Below are 20843 nucleotides of genomic sequence, written 5' to 3'. Positions count from 1 at the left end.
CCTATTTCGCACTCACTGATTTCTGGGATTTCCTTTCATCCAGCAATGCCTGTGGTGCAGTGTTCTTATGCACTTAGTTAATTCATTCTTATTCTATCTTGAGCAGTATCCAGAAATTTTCACTCTGTTGAACCAAATTGTTCTATTTATCTAGAAATATTTTCTTCTCCTTTATGACATCTTTGTCATACAACTCCCTTCCCAAAATCTCCCCTAAGGTAGACCTAGCCAGACTTCATCTATACTCTGTACCTCTTTTGGGTGGGAGTTTTTAACAACACTACTATTTTTGATGATAGTACTAGAGTACTGTTACCATAAAGTAGGGACACAATTGCTGTGGCAGCCAGGAGTGAAATGTATTACAGTACAAGATTCATTAAACATCTGTTTACTATTCAGAAATCTCATTGGCCAGAACCATTCTGCTGCCATGTTGATTTTTGGATTAAGAAGAGTTTGGAGGAGTTACTACATAGTGGTCTATTGTTTAAGAGAGAATGTTTCTAATATGGAGATTTTTAGCTGTTCTGTTTTGAACTGTATCTTACGTGTGTTTTTTTATTTAAGAAACTGAGAAAAATGCTTCCAACGCAACAGAATTGGGAGAGAAAAGCCTTGGGCAAGTTACAACAACAGAGAGTAAGGAGCAGAACAAATTGGCATCTGTATATGATATCAAAGGGACCAGTATTTCACAAGAAGCAAACTTAACAGAAAGGTAAAAGAGGAAATAGAGTCTGAAATTCAGTTCATATTCTCTTTCAGCTGTAACCAAAGGCTATAACTGTAAGAATTTGCTTGAGGAGTTCTGTTGCATCAAATATATTTTAAAATCTTGAAAATCATTAAATTGGATGATCTAATTACACCAATCTCTAAAAATAATCCCATGATGGTTTGCCTGATTTCAGGTAACATATACTACAACTCTCTTTCAGAAATGAAGATCAAGAGGAGAGATCTCAAGAGGTTGAGATAGTGTCAGTTACTCCAGTTGTTTCCTCTGAGCAAGGACCCCATACCCTTGATTCGGCTAGGGATCTTGGTGAGAGTTCTTTTGAAGAGCCCCTGAGAAAGAACACAGAAGGAGACAGTGTGCTCAAACATCATGTGCCAGAGGTAAAAGAACAGATTATAAGAAGGGGTAGGAGGGGTTTTTCCCATTTGAAAAATTGAAGTATAATTTGCATGTAATAAACTTTAACCTTTTTAGTTTTAGAAGTTCTCATATAACCAGTATGTGAACAGTTCCATCATCCTTATTCCCCACTTGTCTTTTATAGTCACCCTTCTCCTTCCCTACCAGCTCTTGATAGTCACTGATTCATTTTCCCTATAGTTTTACTTTCGTAAACTCTACTGTGGTAGAATTTCAATAGAGTGTATTTAGTCTCTGGAGCATAGAGGTAATAGAGCTGTTACTCAGGCTTGTTGTGAAGAAAAAATTAAATAAACATATACAGAGAATTCATTTCTTGTTTCTTAGCTCCTGGATCTGAGGAGTTTATTAACAGAGCAAGTATGATTGAGGTACTGTGAGGTATTGGAAGATAAATCTTCAGGAAACTGCTGACTAAATGAATGATTAAGCTTGGTTTGAAAGATACTTTGTTGGAAATTTGAACAGGACTCTGTACCAGTTGTCCTCCACCCAGTCAAACCAATCTCATTTCTGGGAATGAGGCCCAGACAATAAGATTTTCTTTTAAAAGTTCCCTAAGTGCGAGAATGCTTGATCTCGAAGAATGAGTATAATGGTCAATAAAAGGGTGAAGAACACGTGTAAAAAAAATAAGATGTGAAACAGTATGACATGTTCAAGGATTATAAATCACTGAGTTGGGTTGGCACCATGGTATGTTTCTGTAATCCCAGGGACTTGGGAGGTAGAGGCAAGAGGATCACAAGTTTGAGGCCAGCCGCAACAATTCAGTGAGAATCTGTGTCAAAATAAAAATTATAAAGATCCAGGGAAATAACTCAGTGGTGATAAAGCACCCCTGAGTATAATCCACAGCACCATGCTCCCCAACCCATAAAATCAACTTGAGGCTGGGTATGGTGGCACACTTTTGTAATTCTAGCATCTTGGGGGGCTGAAGCAGGATTGTAAGTTCGAGATCAGCCTCAGCAATTTAGCAAGACCCTACCTTAAAATAAAAAAATAAAAAGGACTGGGGATGTAGCTCAGTGGTAAGATGCCCCTAAGTTCAATCCCCAGTGTCCCCCCTAACCACCCCCCAAATCACTGAGTGAATATAAATGAAGAAAGTGGTTAGAGAGGAAGTTAGGAAGGCAGCCTACAGGCAAATCATAAAAGGAGTTTGATGACTCCCTAAGGAATTTGGCTCCTTCCATAGTTGAGATTCCTGCCCACCTCCAATTTTTAAATTGTAGCCTTTTATTTTGAAATAACTTGAAACTAAGAAAAGTTACAAGAATCTTACAAAGAACTCATACTTTTCCCTTGGATTCATTAATTATTAACACTTGGCTTCATTTGTTACTCTGTCTTGCTATCCATCTCTATAGATAAATACTTTAAAAAACTGAAGCTTTTGAACCAGGGTTGGTGGCAGAAGCCTATGAGTGACTAGGGAGCCTGAGGCAGGAGGATCGCAAAATCAAGGGCAGCCCCAGCAGTTTAGCATGACACTCAGCAACTTAGTAAGATTTACTTTCAAAATAAAAAATAAAAAGGTCTAAGGATATGCTCAGTGGTAGAGCACTTGGTCTAGCATGCACCAGGCCCCTGGGTTCAAGCCCTAGTACTTTAAAAAACAAAAAAAGCAGCATGTAAGTTGCAAACACAAGCTGTCACCCCTAAATAGTGTGTTTGTATCTTCTATCTATTAATAAAAGCAAGGATATTCTCTTACAGAGAAGTAAGAGTACTCTTCTCACAATTAGTATTATCATACTATTTAACATTGATTCGATAATATTACTTAATATATAGTTCGTTTTCAGGTTTCACCCTTGTCCCAATGATGTCCATTAGAGCTTTTTTGTTTTTAACTGAATACCCAATCAAGATTGTCACACTGCATTTCATTGTCATTTCTTCTTACTCTCCTTAATCTAGAGTAGCTCTCTTTTGTTTGTGAACTTAAAATTTTAAACAATTTTAGTTGGCTCCACAGTATGAATTTATTTTTAATATATATATATTTTTTAATATATATATATATATATTTATTTAGTTGTTGATCGACCTTTATTTTATTTGTTTCTATGTGGTGCTGAGAATTGAACCCAGTGCCTCACATGTGCTAGGCAAGTGTATTACCACTGAGCCACAACCCCAGCCTTTGATTTTATTTTTGATTTTTGGTACCAGGAATTAAACCCAGGGGTACTTAACCATTGAGCCACATCCCCATCCCTTTTTTATATTTTATTTAGAGGTAGTTCCTCACTAAGTTGCTGAGGCTGGCTTTGAACTCACATCCTTCTGCCTTAGCCTCCCAAGCTGCTGGGATTACAGGCATATACACCACACCTGGCTCCTGATATTGTTATTGGATTCAGTGTTTAGGCAAGATCACTATGTAGGTGATTTTGTCATCTTTTGTATTACATGTCAGACTGAGCATTTGGATAGAATGGTACTTGACAGATTTCTTCATTATAAAAGCATCTTTTCTACTTTGTAGTAGTAAGTTATCTGGAGAGATCTTGCAACCTGTTACCCAATAATTTTGGCATCCCTTGGTGAATCTTCCCTGAATTAATTATTGACAGTTTGCAAAATGAAAGTGTTATGATTTTAAGTACTGGAGAATTACAATCAGGGTTGCATTTTAAAATGGTGTTAGCAGTTCTGTGGAAAACAAATTGGAGGAAGCCACTCTGGAGACGAGGAGAGCAGTTTGCCTCCACTCATATGTCACTTACATATGGCTTGTGTGATCAGAGAGGTTGAGGGATTTGAGTCTCCCTATTATGTCACTTCAAAAATTATCTCAATTGGAAAAATTGTATATGTTTAAGATAAGTCATTGCATTTTGAAGTTATCTCTTCACTGTGTATCACATTGTCAGGGAAACTTTTTAAAACCTAACTCTTTCATTTTATTTTTTTATGGCAGTGTATACCAACCAGTATTCCAGAAGTCCAACAAGAGAGTGTAATCAATTCTGAAGACCTAACAGGTATAATAATCTGCTTCAGTGAGGTATCATAGTATTAATTAATATGATTTTTAAATTTAACTATGGAAAACACAAATTCTTTTTTGTTTATAGTGTTTATAGTTAGGCAACAAATAAACTATTTTGTATATCACTTTTGTTATTCAGAATTATGAATTCTTCTGGCTGTGCCCTTTGTGAAATTATTCTTTTGGTTAGTAAGTAATTTATCCAGAAAGATCCAGCAACCTGTTACCCAATAGTTTGGTACTATTCACGTCAATTTTTTGTAGTGATGCTTGGGGGGTATAATTTAGTTTTTTAGTCTTGATGACAAGTTGACATGAGGCTCTCTTTTTAGAGATGAAATAAATGATTTTTTTGTTATTTCATGGTTTAGATTTTCATTAATAACATTTCAACTTCGATAGTGAATCTGTTTGCTGATGTACAAGATGGAGAGGATGAACAAGCATTCATTTTAACTCTGGTAGAAATCCCAACCAATGCTGCAGAAGAATTTACGGATGCTGCTCAATTAATGCCAAACCCTTTACTACCAGCACCCATATTGGTCAAATCCATTAATACTGAAGAAATAGGCGATATGAGGTAAGAAATGAGTTAACTCTTTCTTCTAGGGGGAAAGATGCTTTATGAATCTGATAGTATTGATTGAATGAACTTGTCCCTGCCAGTAATTTGTATTGACTATGTAGATCTTAAATTATGTGGTAACTTAGAGAGAAAAAAAAAAAAAGTAATGTGGTTGATGAAGGTTGAAGGTACCATTTAAATGAAAACTAATATTTTGTTTTGACAATCGAAAAATTTAGTAGCCTAGATTATAGTGACATCTATTACAAACATAGTTATATACACATAACTGAATACACATTCACAGAAAGTTGGGAAAAAAATAGTACAGAGAAGTAATACTTTTGATTTTTAAATTTTTTGTGGTCCTGGGGATTGAACCCAGGGCCCCCACACATTAGAGTAGTGCTGTGTCACTGAGCTACACCCGTAGGAATACCCTTTACCCTTTTTTTGAAACACAGACTCACTAATTTTCCCAGGCAAATTTGCCTTAAATTTGTGATCATCATGTCCCAGCCTCCCAAGTAGTTTGGATCATAGGTGCCTGCTGCCATGCCCATCTCAATTTCATATATTCTTGATACTCTTAATTCTTTCATGTAGAACTGTTAAGCTGTATTTTGATTACCATTGGAAAACTTATGAAGTAGCATTAGAAATTGAAGCCTTTTATATTAGGAAGGGACATTTTAGATTAAAAGTTTAAAGACATGAACACATATACTTCAGATTTAATTCAATATTGGGAGATTAGGTTGTGAGCCTTTAAGTATGAATGCAGCTCAGAACTAGAATCTTAATGACCGTGATCTTGAATTTATTTATTTGGAATTTGGTTTCATTAGAAATTTAATTGGAATAGCTCAGTCTTTAACATTATTAAATAACTTTTGATTCATTGATTTTTCTCTGCATTTTTTTTCTATGCAGTAAGCGTTTACCACTAACTTCAGTTGGTCAAGATGCCATGTGTTTATCTAATTCTGCAAGAGATGCTTCTGAACAGCCTCTTGCTAATTTGGATCTTATATCTAGGAAGAGATCTCATTGCACTCTTGATGAAAGCAACCATGTTTCTCCTGCCAAAAAAAGGTCTCTCACTTCAGGAGATGGTTGTCAACAATATACTTCTGAGGTAAGATAGACTCTTTAGGTAAGTGCGATGGCCATAGTGGAAGAGACATGTTTCTATTTTTTCCTTCTGGCTCTTAAAACTTTTATAGATACATAAACTTAGTTCAGACACTTATCATCATAAATAATAGATAAGGCCTGTTTGGGATTATCACTTTTTTATTAGTTCAGTGTAAAAATCAGTTGACCTAATCGGGAAAACTACTCTCAGTTCTGTGATGTAGGCTGAAAATAAGGCCAAAAGTATTATGTAGACCTGGATCTTAGCTCTGCCACCCAACAGCTATAGAACTGTAAATAAGATACTTTACCTCTCAGGATTGAGTTTCTGATGTATAAAATAATAGTAATATCATCATAATGTGTAAAGTTTTCCATTGCTCTTAGAATAAAACCAGAGCGTCTGAGCCCCTGTAGATAGTTTTACCCATTTCTGTCTCTAGTCTGATTTTGTGCTAGTTTTCATCTCACTTTCTAGCCACATTGGCCATCTTTCAATTCCTTTAAATGCGCTATAATCCTTCATGTCCCAAGGCATTTTGTTTGCTGTCCCTTCTATATGAAACATTACCTTGTAAAACATTGCAGACTGCTCTAGCTCAGTTATCAGTGCCTCAAGAAAGTCAAACTCCATGATGTAGATTTAATCACTAGTCATCATGTTGTAGGTTTCCTAGTATCCTCTTGTTTTATTTCTAATACTATTCATAATTTGTAACTATACTATGGCAAATCAGTTGAAATTCTATTTCTTCAAAGGGAGAGCTGAAGAATAGTTCTTAGATGAGATACAGAGGAAGTATACTTTCATGTTTATGATAGGTAAAAAAAATTGTTTCACAGAATAGTTTTAGTTTCTCTTGTAATGAGTAAGATTGAACATCGTTTTATATGATTTAGAGCCATTTATGTTTCTTTGACTATGAAATGAATTTATATTCTTTACACATTTTTTTAAAAGAGTGTTGCTATTTTCTTAGAGATCTGGAAAAATTCTGTGAGATAGATATGGTAATGAACAGCAAATTTTTACCTCCAGTTTGTCACTTATCTTTTATTTTAAATTTTTTTTAGTTGTAGGTGTACACAATACCTTTATTTTTATTTATTTATTTTTATGTGGTGTTGAGGATCAAACCCAGGGCTTCATATATGTGAAGCAATCGCTCTACCACTGAGCTACAACCCTAGCCCTCATTTATCTTTTGACTCTGTGTTCTTAGGCAGATTTATTTAACTTTTTACAGTACTAAAGGTAACTCTTTTTTTTTTTTTAATGAAAAAGATTTTGTTTTAGTTGTATATGAACAGCATGCCATCTGCATTTTATTTGTTTATTTTTATGTGGTGCTAAGGATCAAACCCAAACCCAGTGCCTCTCAAATGCTAGGCAAATGCTCTACCACTGAGTCACAACCCAGTCCTGCCAAGGTTAACTGTTTTTTGTTTTCTTGTACCAGGGATTGCACTCAGGGATACTCAACCACTGAATTGCATCCCCAGCCCTATTTTGTATTTTATTTAGAGACAGGGTCTTACTGAGTTGCTTAACTCCTTGCTTTTGTTGAAGCTGGCTTTGAACTCAGGATCTTCCTGCCTCAGCCTCCCGAGCTGCTGGGATTATAGGCATTTGCCATCACACTTGGCTCAAGGTTAACTTTTTGATGGAAGAGTTTTCAAACCTAGACAGTAGAATATAATGTATTCCCATGTACTAGTCACCAGTTTCAGCAATTTATTAGCATTCCCTGCAGAGACTGTTTTGATTTTAAAAGTATAGTTAGTGACATATGAAAAAGATCATAGTATATTATCAAATACAAAACATTATGAAATAACATTACCAGATTATAATAGGTCTAAAATATGATAACTGTACATTTATGAATATATAAGAAATAGTCTATTGGCTTACTTGTGATTTTTGTTTTCTAACTTTTGTTTTCAGTACTTTAACAATTAAAAGAATTTCTTATGCAGAATTCTAGAATAATACATAGAGTGCATTAAAAAAGACATCCTAGAATAATACATAGAGTGCATTCAAAAAGACATGCAGCTAGATGTGATGGCGCACAGATGTAATCCCAGTAGCTCGGGAGCCTGAGGCAGGAGGATTGTGAGTTCAAAGCCAGCCTCAACGAAAGTGAGACGCTAAGCAACTCAGTGAGACCCTCTCTCTAATAAAATACAAAACAGAGCTGGAGATGCAGCTCAGTGGTAGAGCACTTACCTAATATGTGTGAGGCACTGGGTTTGATCCTCAATACCACATAAAAATTATAAATAAAATAAAGTTATTTTTAAAAAATAAAGAATAAAAAAGAGCTGGGGATGTGGCTCAGTGGTTAAGCACCCCTAGGTTTAATCACTGTTCCACCCCCCTCCAAAAAAAAAAAAAAAGACATGCAAACATCAATCTTTTCATGTGTGGCTTCTGGGAAATCCTTCGAGTCTTAAAATTTCTAGCTAATATTACTGACTTATGTAGAGTTTATTTTGGTGTAAAGAATGGAGCTTTCAATTGTTCTAACACCATATGTTGAATAATTCATCTTTTTTCCATTGATGAAAACTATACTTTTTTCAGTTATCATCTCCATATATATTTGTATATCTTCCTGGACTTTTTTAATGTGGATTTACCTGATCTTCCAGGGACAATCTCATACTATTTTAAGTATTGTAACTTTGTGCTTTAATATTTTATAGGAATAGTCTCTCCTCTAATAACATATATTTTTATTCTTTTTTCAGACTTCTCATTACTGCTTGTGTTCTTAAATTTATATGGATTTTAGTATTAGTTTGTTGAAGTCTTTAAAATTTGCATTGATTTTATTCAGAAAGTTCTCTTAATTAATTATTAATTAATTCATCAGATGAACATAAGGAAAATTGACAATATAATTATAATAATGAATCTTCCAATCCAAAAACATAATGTCTTTCCATTTAAGTGTTGCTATGTGTCTTTTCAATTTTATTTTAAGCTCTTATAGAATTCATACATTTCTTATTATGTTATCCTTGAGAACTTAATCATATTGTTTTTATCATTGAGCTCAATCACTCTCTTTTCTCTCTAATTAAGAGAACTTTCTGAATTTCCTCATGTGCATTCAGTTGATTTGAGGTTTTGTAGGTTAACAGGCATCTCATCTGCAATTGGAATTTCAATTCTACTTTTTATACTCCTAATTTTTTTGTTTTATTTATAATGACTGATGTAAGTAAAAAATAATGTTAAAAAAGTAATCCCAAAGTTGACATCTTTTTCTTATTCCTGATTAATGAGGATACTTCCTATTAAGTGGGATGCCAGCTTTCACCTTTCAATGGTTATATTTTATGGCATTAAGAAAATGTTACTAGGTGTGGTAGTGCATGCTTGTAATTCTAGCAGCTCAGGAGTCTGAGACAGGAGAATCTCAAGTTCAAAGCCAGCAATTTAGCAGGACTCTGTCTCAAAATAAAATAAGGAGCTAGGAATGTGGCTCAATGGTTAAGCGCTGTGGGTTCAATCCCCAGTACCAGAGAGAAAAGAAGGAAGGAAGGTTGAGGCAAAAGCATCATTTGAGCCCACAAGTTAGGACTAGCCTGGGCAACATAGCGAGACCCTATCTATATTTAAAAGAAAGAAAGAAAGAAAAAGAAAGGAAAAAAAAAGAAAACATATCTAGTACATTTTATTTACTTTTTTCAGGAATGAATAATACTGTTAATAAATGCTTTTTCTCCTTAGGTCTATTGAATTATATTAGATTTCTAATGTTGAATCATCTTTACATTCCTGAAACAAACTATTTGATTATTATATATTTGCTAGTCTATTGATGTGCTACTTGTAATATTTGATTTGAGGGGTTGGAGTGTAGCTCAGTGGTGGAACACCTGCTTAGCATGTACAAGGTCCTGGGTTCAACCTCCAGCACCACACACACACAATTGTACTATTGCACTTGACATTTAAGTGTGATGTTTGGTTGGTGTCGATATTATGCTTGAGATAAGAGGCATTTGGCAGCTTTCCCTCTCCTGTGTACCAGTTTAACAGTTGCCAAATCATTTCCAGAAATGTTTGCTAGAATTTCTATAAAACATTAGTGACTCTAGAGCTTCCTGGGAGATACATGCCTTCTTTATAGAAAGGAAAGAAGGGAATGGAGGGAGGGAATTTTATTTGACAAATAGATTTCTAAATTTTTTTGTAAATTTTCTTAAAACAGGTGTGTTCAGAGAAATTAAATGTTTTTGAGGAAACAGGTGAGTGAAATAAATTTTAACATGATCACATTGCTAAGTACCCCTGATTATTTCCCACACATTTTGAGCTTGAAGCACTCTTGCTCACTTTTTTTTTTAAAGAACCTTAATTTTATTGTCAGTATTTACTCTCCTATTAAGACATTGGATTTGGCATATTGATAGTCAAAATAAGCTCCTTTCATCCTGTAATTAATGGAAAAACATAATGACTGTACAAAGATTTTTTGTAAAAGCTCAGTAACTACATTTTAGGAATTAACTGAGTAGTATGAAGGCAGTTGTTCTTATAGCTCCTTAACTTTGCCCTGAATTTTTATTATTCCTCATTTCTTTGAGACTTACCATTTCTTAGGCCTGTTAAGCCATTGCTGAACTATGGTAATGGTTAAGAACTTTTTTAAAAATTTAATTCTCAAGAATTAAAAAAAAATTATTAATGGTGGCATCTTTGTAGAGTTAGAATTCGAAAAGAAGGGTTTAATGATTTGAGGTTTTTGTTTGTTTGTTGTATGGTGCTGGGGATCAAAATCAAGGCCTCATTCATGCTAACTAAGTGCTCTACTACTGGGCTGCTCCCCAAGACCTGGTTCTGGCTTTTTAAAGACACTTACAAGATAATAACAATGTCATTGGCTTAATCTTAATTGTCCAACTTTAATTGTGAAACTGTAATCTGGTTACGGTTTCCAGCTTTTAGAAATGTTCTAATATCTGTTTCATTTATTTCCTCCTCTCTGATAAAAGTGTTAACAGATCACAACACTCTGAAGTATTAATGATATAGTGATATATCATATGCCATCCTTTTAAAAAAATTTTTTTAAGTTATAGGTGGATACAATATCTTTATTTTATTTTTTATGTGGTGCTGAGGATCGAACCCAGTGCCTTACGAATGCGAGGTGAACGCTCTCCCTCTGAGCCACAATCCCAGCCCCTCATATGCCATCCTTAATCATGTTTTGTTTTGTTTTTTAAAGGTAGGTATACTTACCAACTTCATTCTTTTTTCAGGGAGCCTAGGACATTCTCACTGGGAACTGAGCCTTAGAAATAGCTATCTAAAGGGAAATTTATTTTTTTTTTTGTTGTTGTTGTTTAACAAGAAATTTCTCATTTCTAACTAACTGCTGCTTTGGGTTTTATCTACTATTTAGGAAAATAAAACTATTTAAAGCTAACCTGAGTGTTTAAGAACCTGTGGGGTTTTCTTTTCCACTAGACTACAGATACCCAAGTGACCACCTATATTTTGGGTTGGTTTAGCTTCTATAGTTTAAAGAATCTTAGATTATTTTAAAGTGATCATCCTTTCATTTTGATAGTTCAAGATATATTTTTGGAAAAAAACTTTTTATAGTAATACCACTATTTTTGTCAAAGGTGTTACTATAACTTTTACTCAGTTATTTTTAATTTTCCAAGTAACTCCACTAATTATAATTTAGGCTTCTCTTATTAGATGAGGTTTGTTATAAGATACCATGGTTTTCCCCTCAAATATTGCAATTAAAATATAAGTATTAATTTTAATATACATACTTACCATTTGTTCTCTTTTTTTGAAGGGGACTCTTACAAGGAACGAGGTATTTTCCCTACCTCAGGATGCACACGAGCAACTCCAGAACCTCAAAAAGAGAAACTTGAAACAACTTCTCAGAATATAGGGTCTAGGTCTGTTGGTAGAATAAGAGATATGTGTATAGAAAAGAATATGCCTCAGTTGCCTCAGGATGAGATGGTTGTATCTGATAAAGAAAAAGGAACAGATTCTGCTTCTACATCTGAACAAATGGGTAGCAGAGTGGCACCTTCAAAAACTCCACTGTCCAGGTATCATGTGTAAATCTTTAATAAATATTCCATTACCCCTCTGAAAAAATATAACCTATAGCTATAACACGAATATAGAGAAGAAATTCAATACAAAAGTTGATGTTTTTAAAACATGTTCTCTATCAGTAATATAAAGAAGAGCATCTTTGACTTTTTTTAGATATATGGCACACATTTTTCCCCCCGATTGTGGTTATTGTTTAGGTCATTGTGCATTCTGCCATATGTAGTTGCTAATGCACACATTGATGATAAGAGACATAGAATTGGTACAGAGGTATTGCTGGAAGTTGTTTTATTGAATTCCCAAATAATGTTTCATTTTCTTTCCTTATCTCATTTTTCTTATCTCATATTAAACCATGGCTTGCTTTCTATAAGACTAAGAGTTAAATTTAAGCCCAAAGCCAACTTCTCCCACATTGTTTTTTCTCATACTCTAGAAGTGAGTCTTCTAGGTTATCAACAATTATTGGTTTGTCAGCAGCATTCAAAACATTTATATGGGGCTGGGGATGTAGCTCAGTGGTAGAGTGCTTCCTAGCATCCATGAGGACCTGCATTTAATCCTCACTATTGCCAAAAAAAAGGAGAAAAAAATTACATGGTGAGTGGAAGGGAGGCATATACTAGCCTCCACTAAGGGGAAAGGACATGTCTTTATAATGATTATTTAATAAATCTGTTGTCTGTATTATCTAAACTATATAGAAAGTAAAGCTCAGTGATATATTTTCTGTCTTTAGAGTGGTACTGAAAATAGAATGGGGGGTTTGGATTAAAACAAGCTGAGAGAAGCAGTGTTCTAGAACAGAGGGCAGCAAGCTTGTTATATAAAAGGTCATATAGTACATATTCTAGGCTTTGTGGACGATATGGTTTCTCTTGAAGCTACTCAGCTTAGCTTTGCAGTTACAATACAAAAGCAACCATATGGGGCTGTAGCTCAGTGGCAAAGCACTTGCCTAGCACATATAAGGCACTGGATTTGACCCCCAGCCCCACATAAAAATAAGTATACAAACTAACTAAAGTTACTGTATCCATCTACAACTAAATATATTTTTTAAAACCCCAAAAGCAACCATAGACACATGCACATGGCTGTTTCAGTAAAACTTACTTACACAATCGTATGATTGGACCATCATTTGCTCTGACTCCTGTTCCAGAGCCTTGCTTCTCTTAAGTGTGGTCATATTTGAGAACTTGTTAGAAATGCAGGACTCAGGTCACACTAGCATTTCAGTCAGAATTTTCACTTTAATTATGTTGCCAGGTGATTGATATGAACTTTTCAACATGGGAAGCTCTACTCTAGAGTAAGCCTTGATCCTGTCAGAGATGTATGTTATGGCTTAGTGACACCAGTACATAGTGAGTGTGCCATTTTAGCATTAGTAGAAAGAAGATAGCATTAAGAATATGTCTTCCTTGGATATTCATGAATATCTTTACATTTGCATTTCTAGGCGTGGCAGAAGACCCCTGGGATTTTTATCTTTAATATGCTCAAAGAATAATTTGGAATCTGATGAACCTACTCACGTCCATAGTAAGAAGCGCGTAAAACCTCTTATACCTGTATCGAGGAGGAATTTGAAACGATCTAATCCACTTAGTGAAGGCGAGAAAAAAAATCAAGAGTCCTCTGATCTGCTTCCATCTCCAAGTGTTGCTACTAATACTCAATCAGAGAATATTGACAGTTCATCAGCTCAGGTATGTGATAACTATCATATTTTATTGTTTGTATAATAAAATGAGTTGAATATTAGACTCGGGAAAAATATGGTACTTTTGTTTTCATTTGGATATCAAAAATTATTTCAGAACAATTCACATCTGTTTTCTCCCCTATCAAACCCTCTATCCTGGAAAAAATAAGGTATTGGATTACGAAGTTATACCTAGTTTAGTTCAGAACCATAAATAGACAGTTAATTGCCATTTCTTTTATCCAGTTGCTTCTGATTTGTGGAAGCAAAATGAAGCAGTGCTTGCATTTTGTTTGCCTTAGGACAAATGTCCTGACACCCACAAGGATAAACTAGAACCTTAAAACTAGAATTAGTGTTTCATTTATTTGTATCCTGTAACTGTCTAATGGCAAAAATTTGTGAACCTTGTGAATCTTGATTATCATTGCCAAATTATTTTATAGAACAGCTATAATTATTAGCAGTAAGGCAGTGCCAGTTTAATCATATCCTTGCCAGTGTTAGATATTAAAAACACTTCAAAATTTTTTTTCTATTAAATATAATGATGGAGAGGTGAAAATGTAATTTTCACTGTTTTATTGTTTTAAGTGGCATTTCTTTAGTTACTAATGACTTGATTTTTTTCCCCATATATTTACTAGAATTTTCTTTTGTATTTTTTGTTGATTTTTTTTTTGCTGCGTATAGCTTATTATTTAAGAAATATTTCTCCAGAGCTTTAAATTTTTCAGTAATCAGTTTTAAAATTTTGACTGTGTTCATCCAGGCCCAGTGGTACATTCCTGTAATCCCAGCTACATGGGAGGCTGAGGCAGAATTGCAAGTTCAAGGACAGCCTAGGCAACTTAGTATATAATATGAGGCAAGAATCTCAATTACATTTTGTTTTGAATTAAGTAATATTTTATCCATGTTTCAAGATTTACACATGTTTCAAGCACTCTACCATTGAGCCACAACCCCAGCCCCTGTTTGTTTATTTTTATGTGGTGCTAAGGATCAAACCCAGTGCCTTACACATGCTAGGCAAGTGCTCCATCACTGAGCCACAACCACAGCCCCCTTATTACCATTTTTTTCCCCCTTATTACTTTTTTTTTTTTTTTTAAAGAGAGAGTGAGAGAGGAGAGAGAGAGAGAGAATTTTATTTATTTTTTTTTAGTTCTCGGCGGACACAACATCTTTGTTGGTATGTGGTGCTGAGGATCGAACCCGGGTCGCACGCATGCCAGGCGAGCGCGCTACCGCTTGAGCCACATCCCCAGCCCCCCCTTATTACTTTTTATTTTGAGATAGAGTCTTGCTAAGTTGCTGAGGCTGGCCTCAAACTTTTGATCGTGCCTCAACCTCCCAAGTACCTTGGACTACCAACACATCTGTCTATATCCTACTTTTTTTAACGTAACAGTATGTCTTAGAAACCTTTGGAGAATAGTGAAGAGCTTCTTCTCTGTCTCTATCTTCCTTAATTTGAATTTTTCATTTTAAAATAATTGTAGTTTCACATGTAGTTAGTTGTAAATAATGCAGAGGAGTTCCATCTTCCTTTTATCTATTTTCCCCCATTGGTAATGTTTTGCAAAATATGTTCCAGTATTGCAACCAGGATATTGACATTGCTCCAGTCAGAATGCAGAACAGTTCTCTATCACTGCAAGTGTCCTTTGTATAATACCCCTTTAAGATGCACCCACTTCTTTTTCATTTCCACTCCCCACCCCACCCTTTTTTTTGTTGTTGTTGTTGCTGTTTGTTTGTTTTTTGTGCTGGGGATTGAACCCAGGGACTTGTGCATGGTAGGAAAGCACTCTACCAACTGAGCAGTATCCCCAGCCCTCCACTCCCTTCTTCTTTTTTTTTTTTTTATTAGTTGTTCAAAACATTACAAAGCTCTTGACATATCATATTTCATACATTTGATTCAAACGGATTATGAACTCCCATTTTTACACCGTATACATATTGCAGATTCACATCAGTTACACATCCACTCCCTTCTTAACTGCTGGCAAGTTGTTCACCATTGAATTTATCATTTCAAGAATGTTACATAAATGGGGCTGGGGTTGTGGCTCAGTGGTAGAGTGCTGGCCCAGCATGTGTGAAGCACTGGGTTCAATCCTCAGCACCACGTAAAAATGAAATAAAGATACTATATATTCACCTACAACTAAAATATATATATATATATTTAAACAAAAAAAAAGAATGTTACATAAATGGAATCATACATTCAAGATGGCTTTTTTTCATTTAGCAGTTTCCTGGAGATTCTTCCAAGTGGTTTTATGTATCAATATTTTGTTGATCTTTTTGTTGCTGAATAATATTCCCTACTATAAATGTACCACAGTTTTACTTGTTCATTCAGCCGTTAAAGGACATCTGAGTTGTTTCGAATTTTTGCTATTATGAGCAAAATTGTTATGATCATTCATGTGTATGTTCCATATAAACATTAATTTTTATTTTTCAGGGATAAGTGTCCAAGAGTACCCTCATTGTTTTTAATGACTATATGGTATTCCATTATTTGGTTGTATCTTATAATAATCATAGTCTAGTATTCTTAGACATTTAGATTGTTCTTAATTATTTGTTATTTTAAGCAATGTGGTAATAGCTTAACTTAAAAATGACTCATTTTTGCACATATACCCATTGGTTTAATTCCTAGCAATAGAATTGATTTAATATTAAAAGGAATGATTATTCCTTTGATAGGTACTGCCTGATTGTTCTCCATATGGTTTTTATTAGTTTCTATGTGATTTTTGTGTGTGTGTGTGTGGCATTGGGGATTGAACCTAGGGCCTTGTACGTATAGGCTAGTGCTCTACCACTAAGCTATATCCCCTGCCCCTTTTTATTTTATTTTGTTCAGGCTGACCCTAAACTTGTGATCCTCCAAGTAGCCTCAGTCTCCCAAGTAGCTAGGTTTATAAGTGTTTGCCACTATACCCCGCTCATGCTTTATTTTCAGTAACACATATATTGATATAATTTGACATTTAAAAAAATTATTTATCTTTTCATACTGATTTGTAGAAGTTCTTATTAGGGAGGAAAATGCCCTTTGGTGATATAGATTACATTTTTTTTTTTTGCACATGCCCTTTGTCTTTTATTCCCATCTGTTATCTTTTGTGTAGATGAATTTATCAATTGTTTCTTTTACGGCTTCTGACTTTCAGGTCATTTAAAAAGATATCACTCCCCTCCCAAACCAGGATTATAAGTATTTTACTATGGCATATTATAGTACATTTTTTTGTGGTTGTTTTAATTAATGTTTTTACATTTAGGTCTTTGGATTAATCTAGAATTTATGTTGATAAAATATAGGTCTGACTGGTTTTTCTTCCTGTAGTGGTTATACAGCTCTCCAAAATCAGCTCCTGAATAATCTTAACTTTTCTCATTTATTCTTCAAAATATAATTTTCATCAGATAATAAATTTCCATGTTATTTCTAATCTTCTGTTTTATTGATCTGTATGTATTCCTGTGCCAATACTATGCTATCTTAATTTTTTATAGATTTATAAGTGTTTGATAAGATCTCTGATTTGTGATGCCTTTGGGTGCTTTTCTGTTTTATGGGTCTATCTGTTGTTACATCAGTAATTGAAGTCATTTACTGATTCAACAATGTTATGTTTTTCTGTGTTATTACAACTTTTTCTTGAGAGTTAAGATGAAGAAATGGATCTTGAGCATCTTATAATTTGCCAAATCATGTCGAAGTGTTGTATATTTAGGATGCGTCCAATTTTATTGTTATAGCTGATATAACAAATTACCTTACTGTTAAAACTCTGTTGTGTTTAGAATTACTTCCCCCCCCCCCCATGCTGGAGATCAAACTCGGGGCCTTTGTGCACACTAGAGAAGTACTCACTAGAGATATGTAAATGTTGTATTGCGTATTTATTTTTATTACCTTTTTAGGTTTCTTGTGATCAGCCCTTACTGAAAGAAGAACATAAAAGTGGCCAACACCGGGCACCTGATCAGGAGCCAACCACAGTCTCTGAATATTTCTTCAGTGATATCTTCATTGAAGTAGATGAAACAGAATGAAACAGTCTTTTGGGTTTCTTCTTTTTTTCTTTTTTTAAGTATTGGAATTTCCAGAATCAATTACATCAGCAAAGCATCATTTAGAAAAAAGCATCACTGTTTATTTTTCTTTAGGTCAAGTTTGAACATCTAATGAGCTCAAGTTAAAGTTTTTATAATTAATGGAAAACATTGCTGAGGTTCCTTTGGTTCTGATTGATTCAGCATTTTGGAAATACCAAGCAATTAAGACTGCTTTCTCAGAAATAACAACTCTTGTTTACATTTTGACACTTCCTATTTTGAGCACACATGGACATTGGGAATATTGTGGATTAATGTCTGTATAAATCAGTGCCGACATTGGAGGTTGATTGTATTTAACATTCAGTGAACTTCTTTTGTAAAGGTTTTTGTTTTTATTTTCCTTTTGGGGGGGATGATGAAGGCCCTTTCAGTTACCTCCAAGTATATGAAAGCAAATTGTCCACTTGTATGGTAAAGTTAAAAAACTTTTCTATTATCAGTTGTGTATCTGACTCACTCAAAAATATGTATTTTTCTAATTCATGGTGATGTACCATTAGTCCTAATTGAAGAACTAGTATTTAAATTTACTATTTATAAAGTTGATACATCAAAGAGCTTATTTATTTTAAAATTTTTATTTAAAAGCATACTCAGTTTTAATTATATGCACCCCTCAGATTGTGGGTAAAGAAGGCATTAACAAATGTTATGTTTGTCTCCTTTCCCTCTTTATTTGTAGATTTTAAAATGATATAACTGAAAATGTTTGGGTAGTATGTATGGTTTAAATGCTTTTTTTCCTCATAGTTTAGTATATTGACTTTGTACTGTGAATTTTTATTTTTCTTATTTCATGGTAATCTCAGGATTTTCAGGGAGAGAAAAAACTCAACTTCACTTAGGAGACAAATTCTCACACAAAACTCAGTCTTCTGTGGGGCACGGTGGCACACGCCTATAATCCCAGCAGCTCAGGAGGCTGAGGCAGGAGGATCATTAGTTCAAAGCCAGTTTCTACAGTTTAGTGAGGCTCTAAGCAACTTAGTGAGACCCTGTCAAAAATTTTTAAAAAAGGGCTAGGGATGTGGCTCAGTGGTTAAGCACCTCTGGGTCCAATCCCTGGTATCAAAAAAACTCAGTCTCCTTTTACATACACTCCTTAAAAAAATGTTTCTTGATAGCTCCTCCCCTAACCCCTGTTTAAAGAACATGTACCACAGAACATAAATGTGATGTTAAAAACAAAATAAGAACAAGATTTTAAGATTTTATAAGGTCAGTAATTGTCATCAATATAAATGTAAGTATTTTTAATTTTGAGATTGATATTTCCATTCATTCTACCTGAACAAACCTTTCCTGTTTCAAATTAAATTTCTCAAAGAGCAGATTTATTCTGATTTTATTTGAAAAGCCTCCTAGCTGGACATTATGTATTAGCTCTGGAGTTATAAACTTCTGCAAAATATTTTTGAGTTTGCAGGCCAGCTGGTCTGTGTGGCAGCTATGCAACTCTGCCACAGACAGTACTTGAATGAAGGGCCATGGCTGGATTGTTTTTATTTTAACCCTACATTAAACAATAGTTTTCTTACCTTAAGGTGCTGATATCTGTATGTATAAGTTATTTGTCATTGGAGTTATGAGTTGTGCCTATAAGTTAAAACTGTGTTGATTGCATTATGAAATGATCAGTATTTCAATTGGGAAAATATTTTAAAGTCTAGATAATTTTAGGGTTTTGTATATTGAAAAAATGGTGGCCAGTTTTCAAGTTCCTTAAAAAGAGGATAATGGCTTAGCAAGTTTACAGTAATGCCAATTTATTGGAACTTGCTATTAGAGCATCTTCTATTTATTGCCTTACAGAGAAATTTACAATTTAACTTTTTCTCGTGAATGAAGATCTGTAAATCTGAGTGGAAATTCTCTATACAAGTATGCATTTATTTATTTTATTGATTAATGTCACAAAATCATGGTAGTAAATCTCATTGCTATTTTAATAACCTATTTATGTAAATTTTTAAAAATCTCATATTGTACTGAGTACAGTGACACATGTCTATAATCCCAGGTACTTGAGATGCTGAGGCAGGAGTATGGTGAATTTGATCCCATCAGGGGCAACATGGTGAGAACCTATCTCAAAAACCAAACCAAACAAAACTCATTCTGAAATTCTTAATTAGTGTTAGTTTGGGTATTAGATTGCCATGACTAAATTATAATTTATCCCTGTATAATATTTATTTTTTAACTTTGCTAACATCTACAATAAACTAGTTTTATGGATGATAAATTCTTATTATATAACAATAACAAATATAGGGCATTCATTGTATAGAGAATCAAGTCAGTTAACAAATTATCCTACTGTTATAGTCTTAAAACTTATCTTGATAAAGAGAAGTTTAATCACTGTACTTACCTTACAAGATGGAATGATCTGTGTTGTCTGACTGATGTAAAGGTATTGCAAAGAATTTATTTTATAAATCTTGAAGGAGATGTGATTAAAAGCCTTTTCTTTTCTTTTTTTGACTTTTCCTCCTAAACACTTACATCTTAGCATGTGATCAACATGATGGCTTCAAAGCCTAATTGTTGGTAAATGATTGAGGCACCGATAAAAATATTAATATCCATTGTTTACCACCATATTATTTTAAAAAGACGCAACCATGTATACTACCGCTTGAAGAAGTTGTTGATAAAAAAGCAATATCTGTCATATGTAAATTTTCTTGTTCTAAAGAAAGCAGTTATGTTCTATAGATATAAATTATGTAAATAAAAGTTATTTTATATCATTTGTGTTGTATTCTTTTCAAACAGAAAGATCTTTATTTCAGTTAACTGAAACTAGTTGCTGTTTTCAAGTTTTTTTTCCATAAAAATGAAGTATAACTGAAAGAATAAATTTTTGTTTTTATATATTCATTATGAAGGAATTTTTTTGATCTTGTAAGTATAGAGAACAGATGCCCCTGCCACCTCCAAACACACACATGTGCGCGCATACACACACACACACACACACACACA

At 34.1% G+C, this 20843-nt stretch overlaps 1 protein-coding gene across 5 annotated transcripts in view; it reads left to right on the top strand.

Annotated features, from left to right (window-relative positions):
• Positions 1-20563, top strand: part of Bdp1 (BDP1 general transcription factor IIIB subunit) — a 100566-nt gene extending 80003 nt beyond the window's left edge. For all 5 annotated transcript variants that reach the window (XM_026393231.2, XM_026393232.2, XM_026393234.2 and 2 more), the window contains 9 exons: positions 571-721; positions 942-1122; positions 4095-4158; positions 4569-4749; positions 5668-5872; positions 10101-10137; positions 11709-11976; positions 13452-13701; positions 17655-20563. In XM_026393231.2, the coding sequence (XP_026249016.2) occupies positions 571-721; positions 942-1122; positions 4095-4158; positions 4569-4749; positions 5668-5872; positions 10101-10137; positions 11709-11976; positions 13452-13701; positions 17655-17786 (1469 nt within the window). In that variant the 3' untranslated portion in view covers positions 17787-20563. The remainder of the gene's footprint in view (positions 1-570; positions 722-941; positions 1123-4094; positions 4159-4568; positions 4750-5667; positions 5873-10100; positions 10138-11708; positions 11977-13451; positions 13702-17654) is intronic.
• Positions 20564-20843: the final 280 nt, after the last annotated feature.

This window comes from Urocitellus parryii, chromosome 1 (genome assembly GCF_045843805.1).
Source record: "Urocitellus parryii isolate mUroPar1 chromosome 1, mUroPar1.hap1, whole genome shotgun sequence".
NCBI classification, from domain to species: Eukaryota; Metazoa; Chordata; class Mammalia; order Rodentia; family Sciuridae; genus Urocitellus; species Urocitellus parryii.
This window is presented reverse-complemented; position numbering and strand designations above follow the sequence as displayed.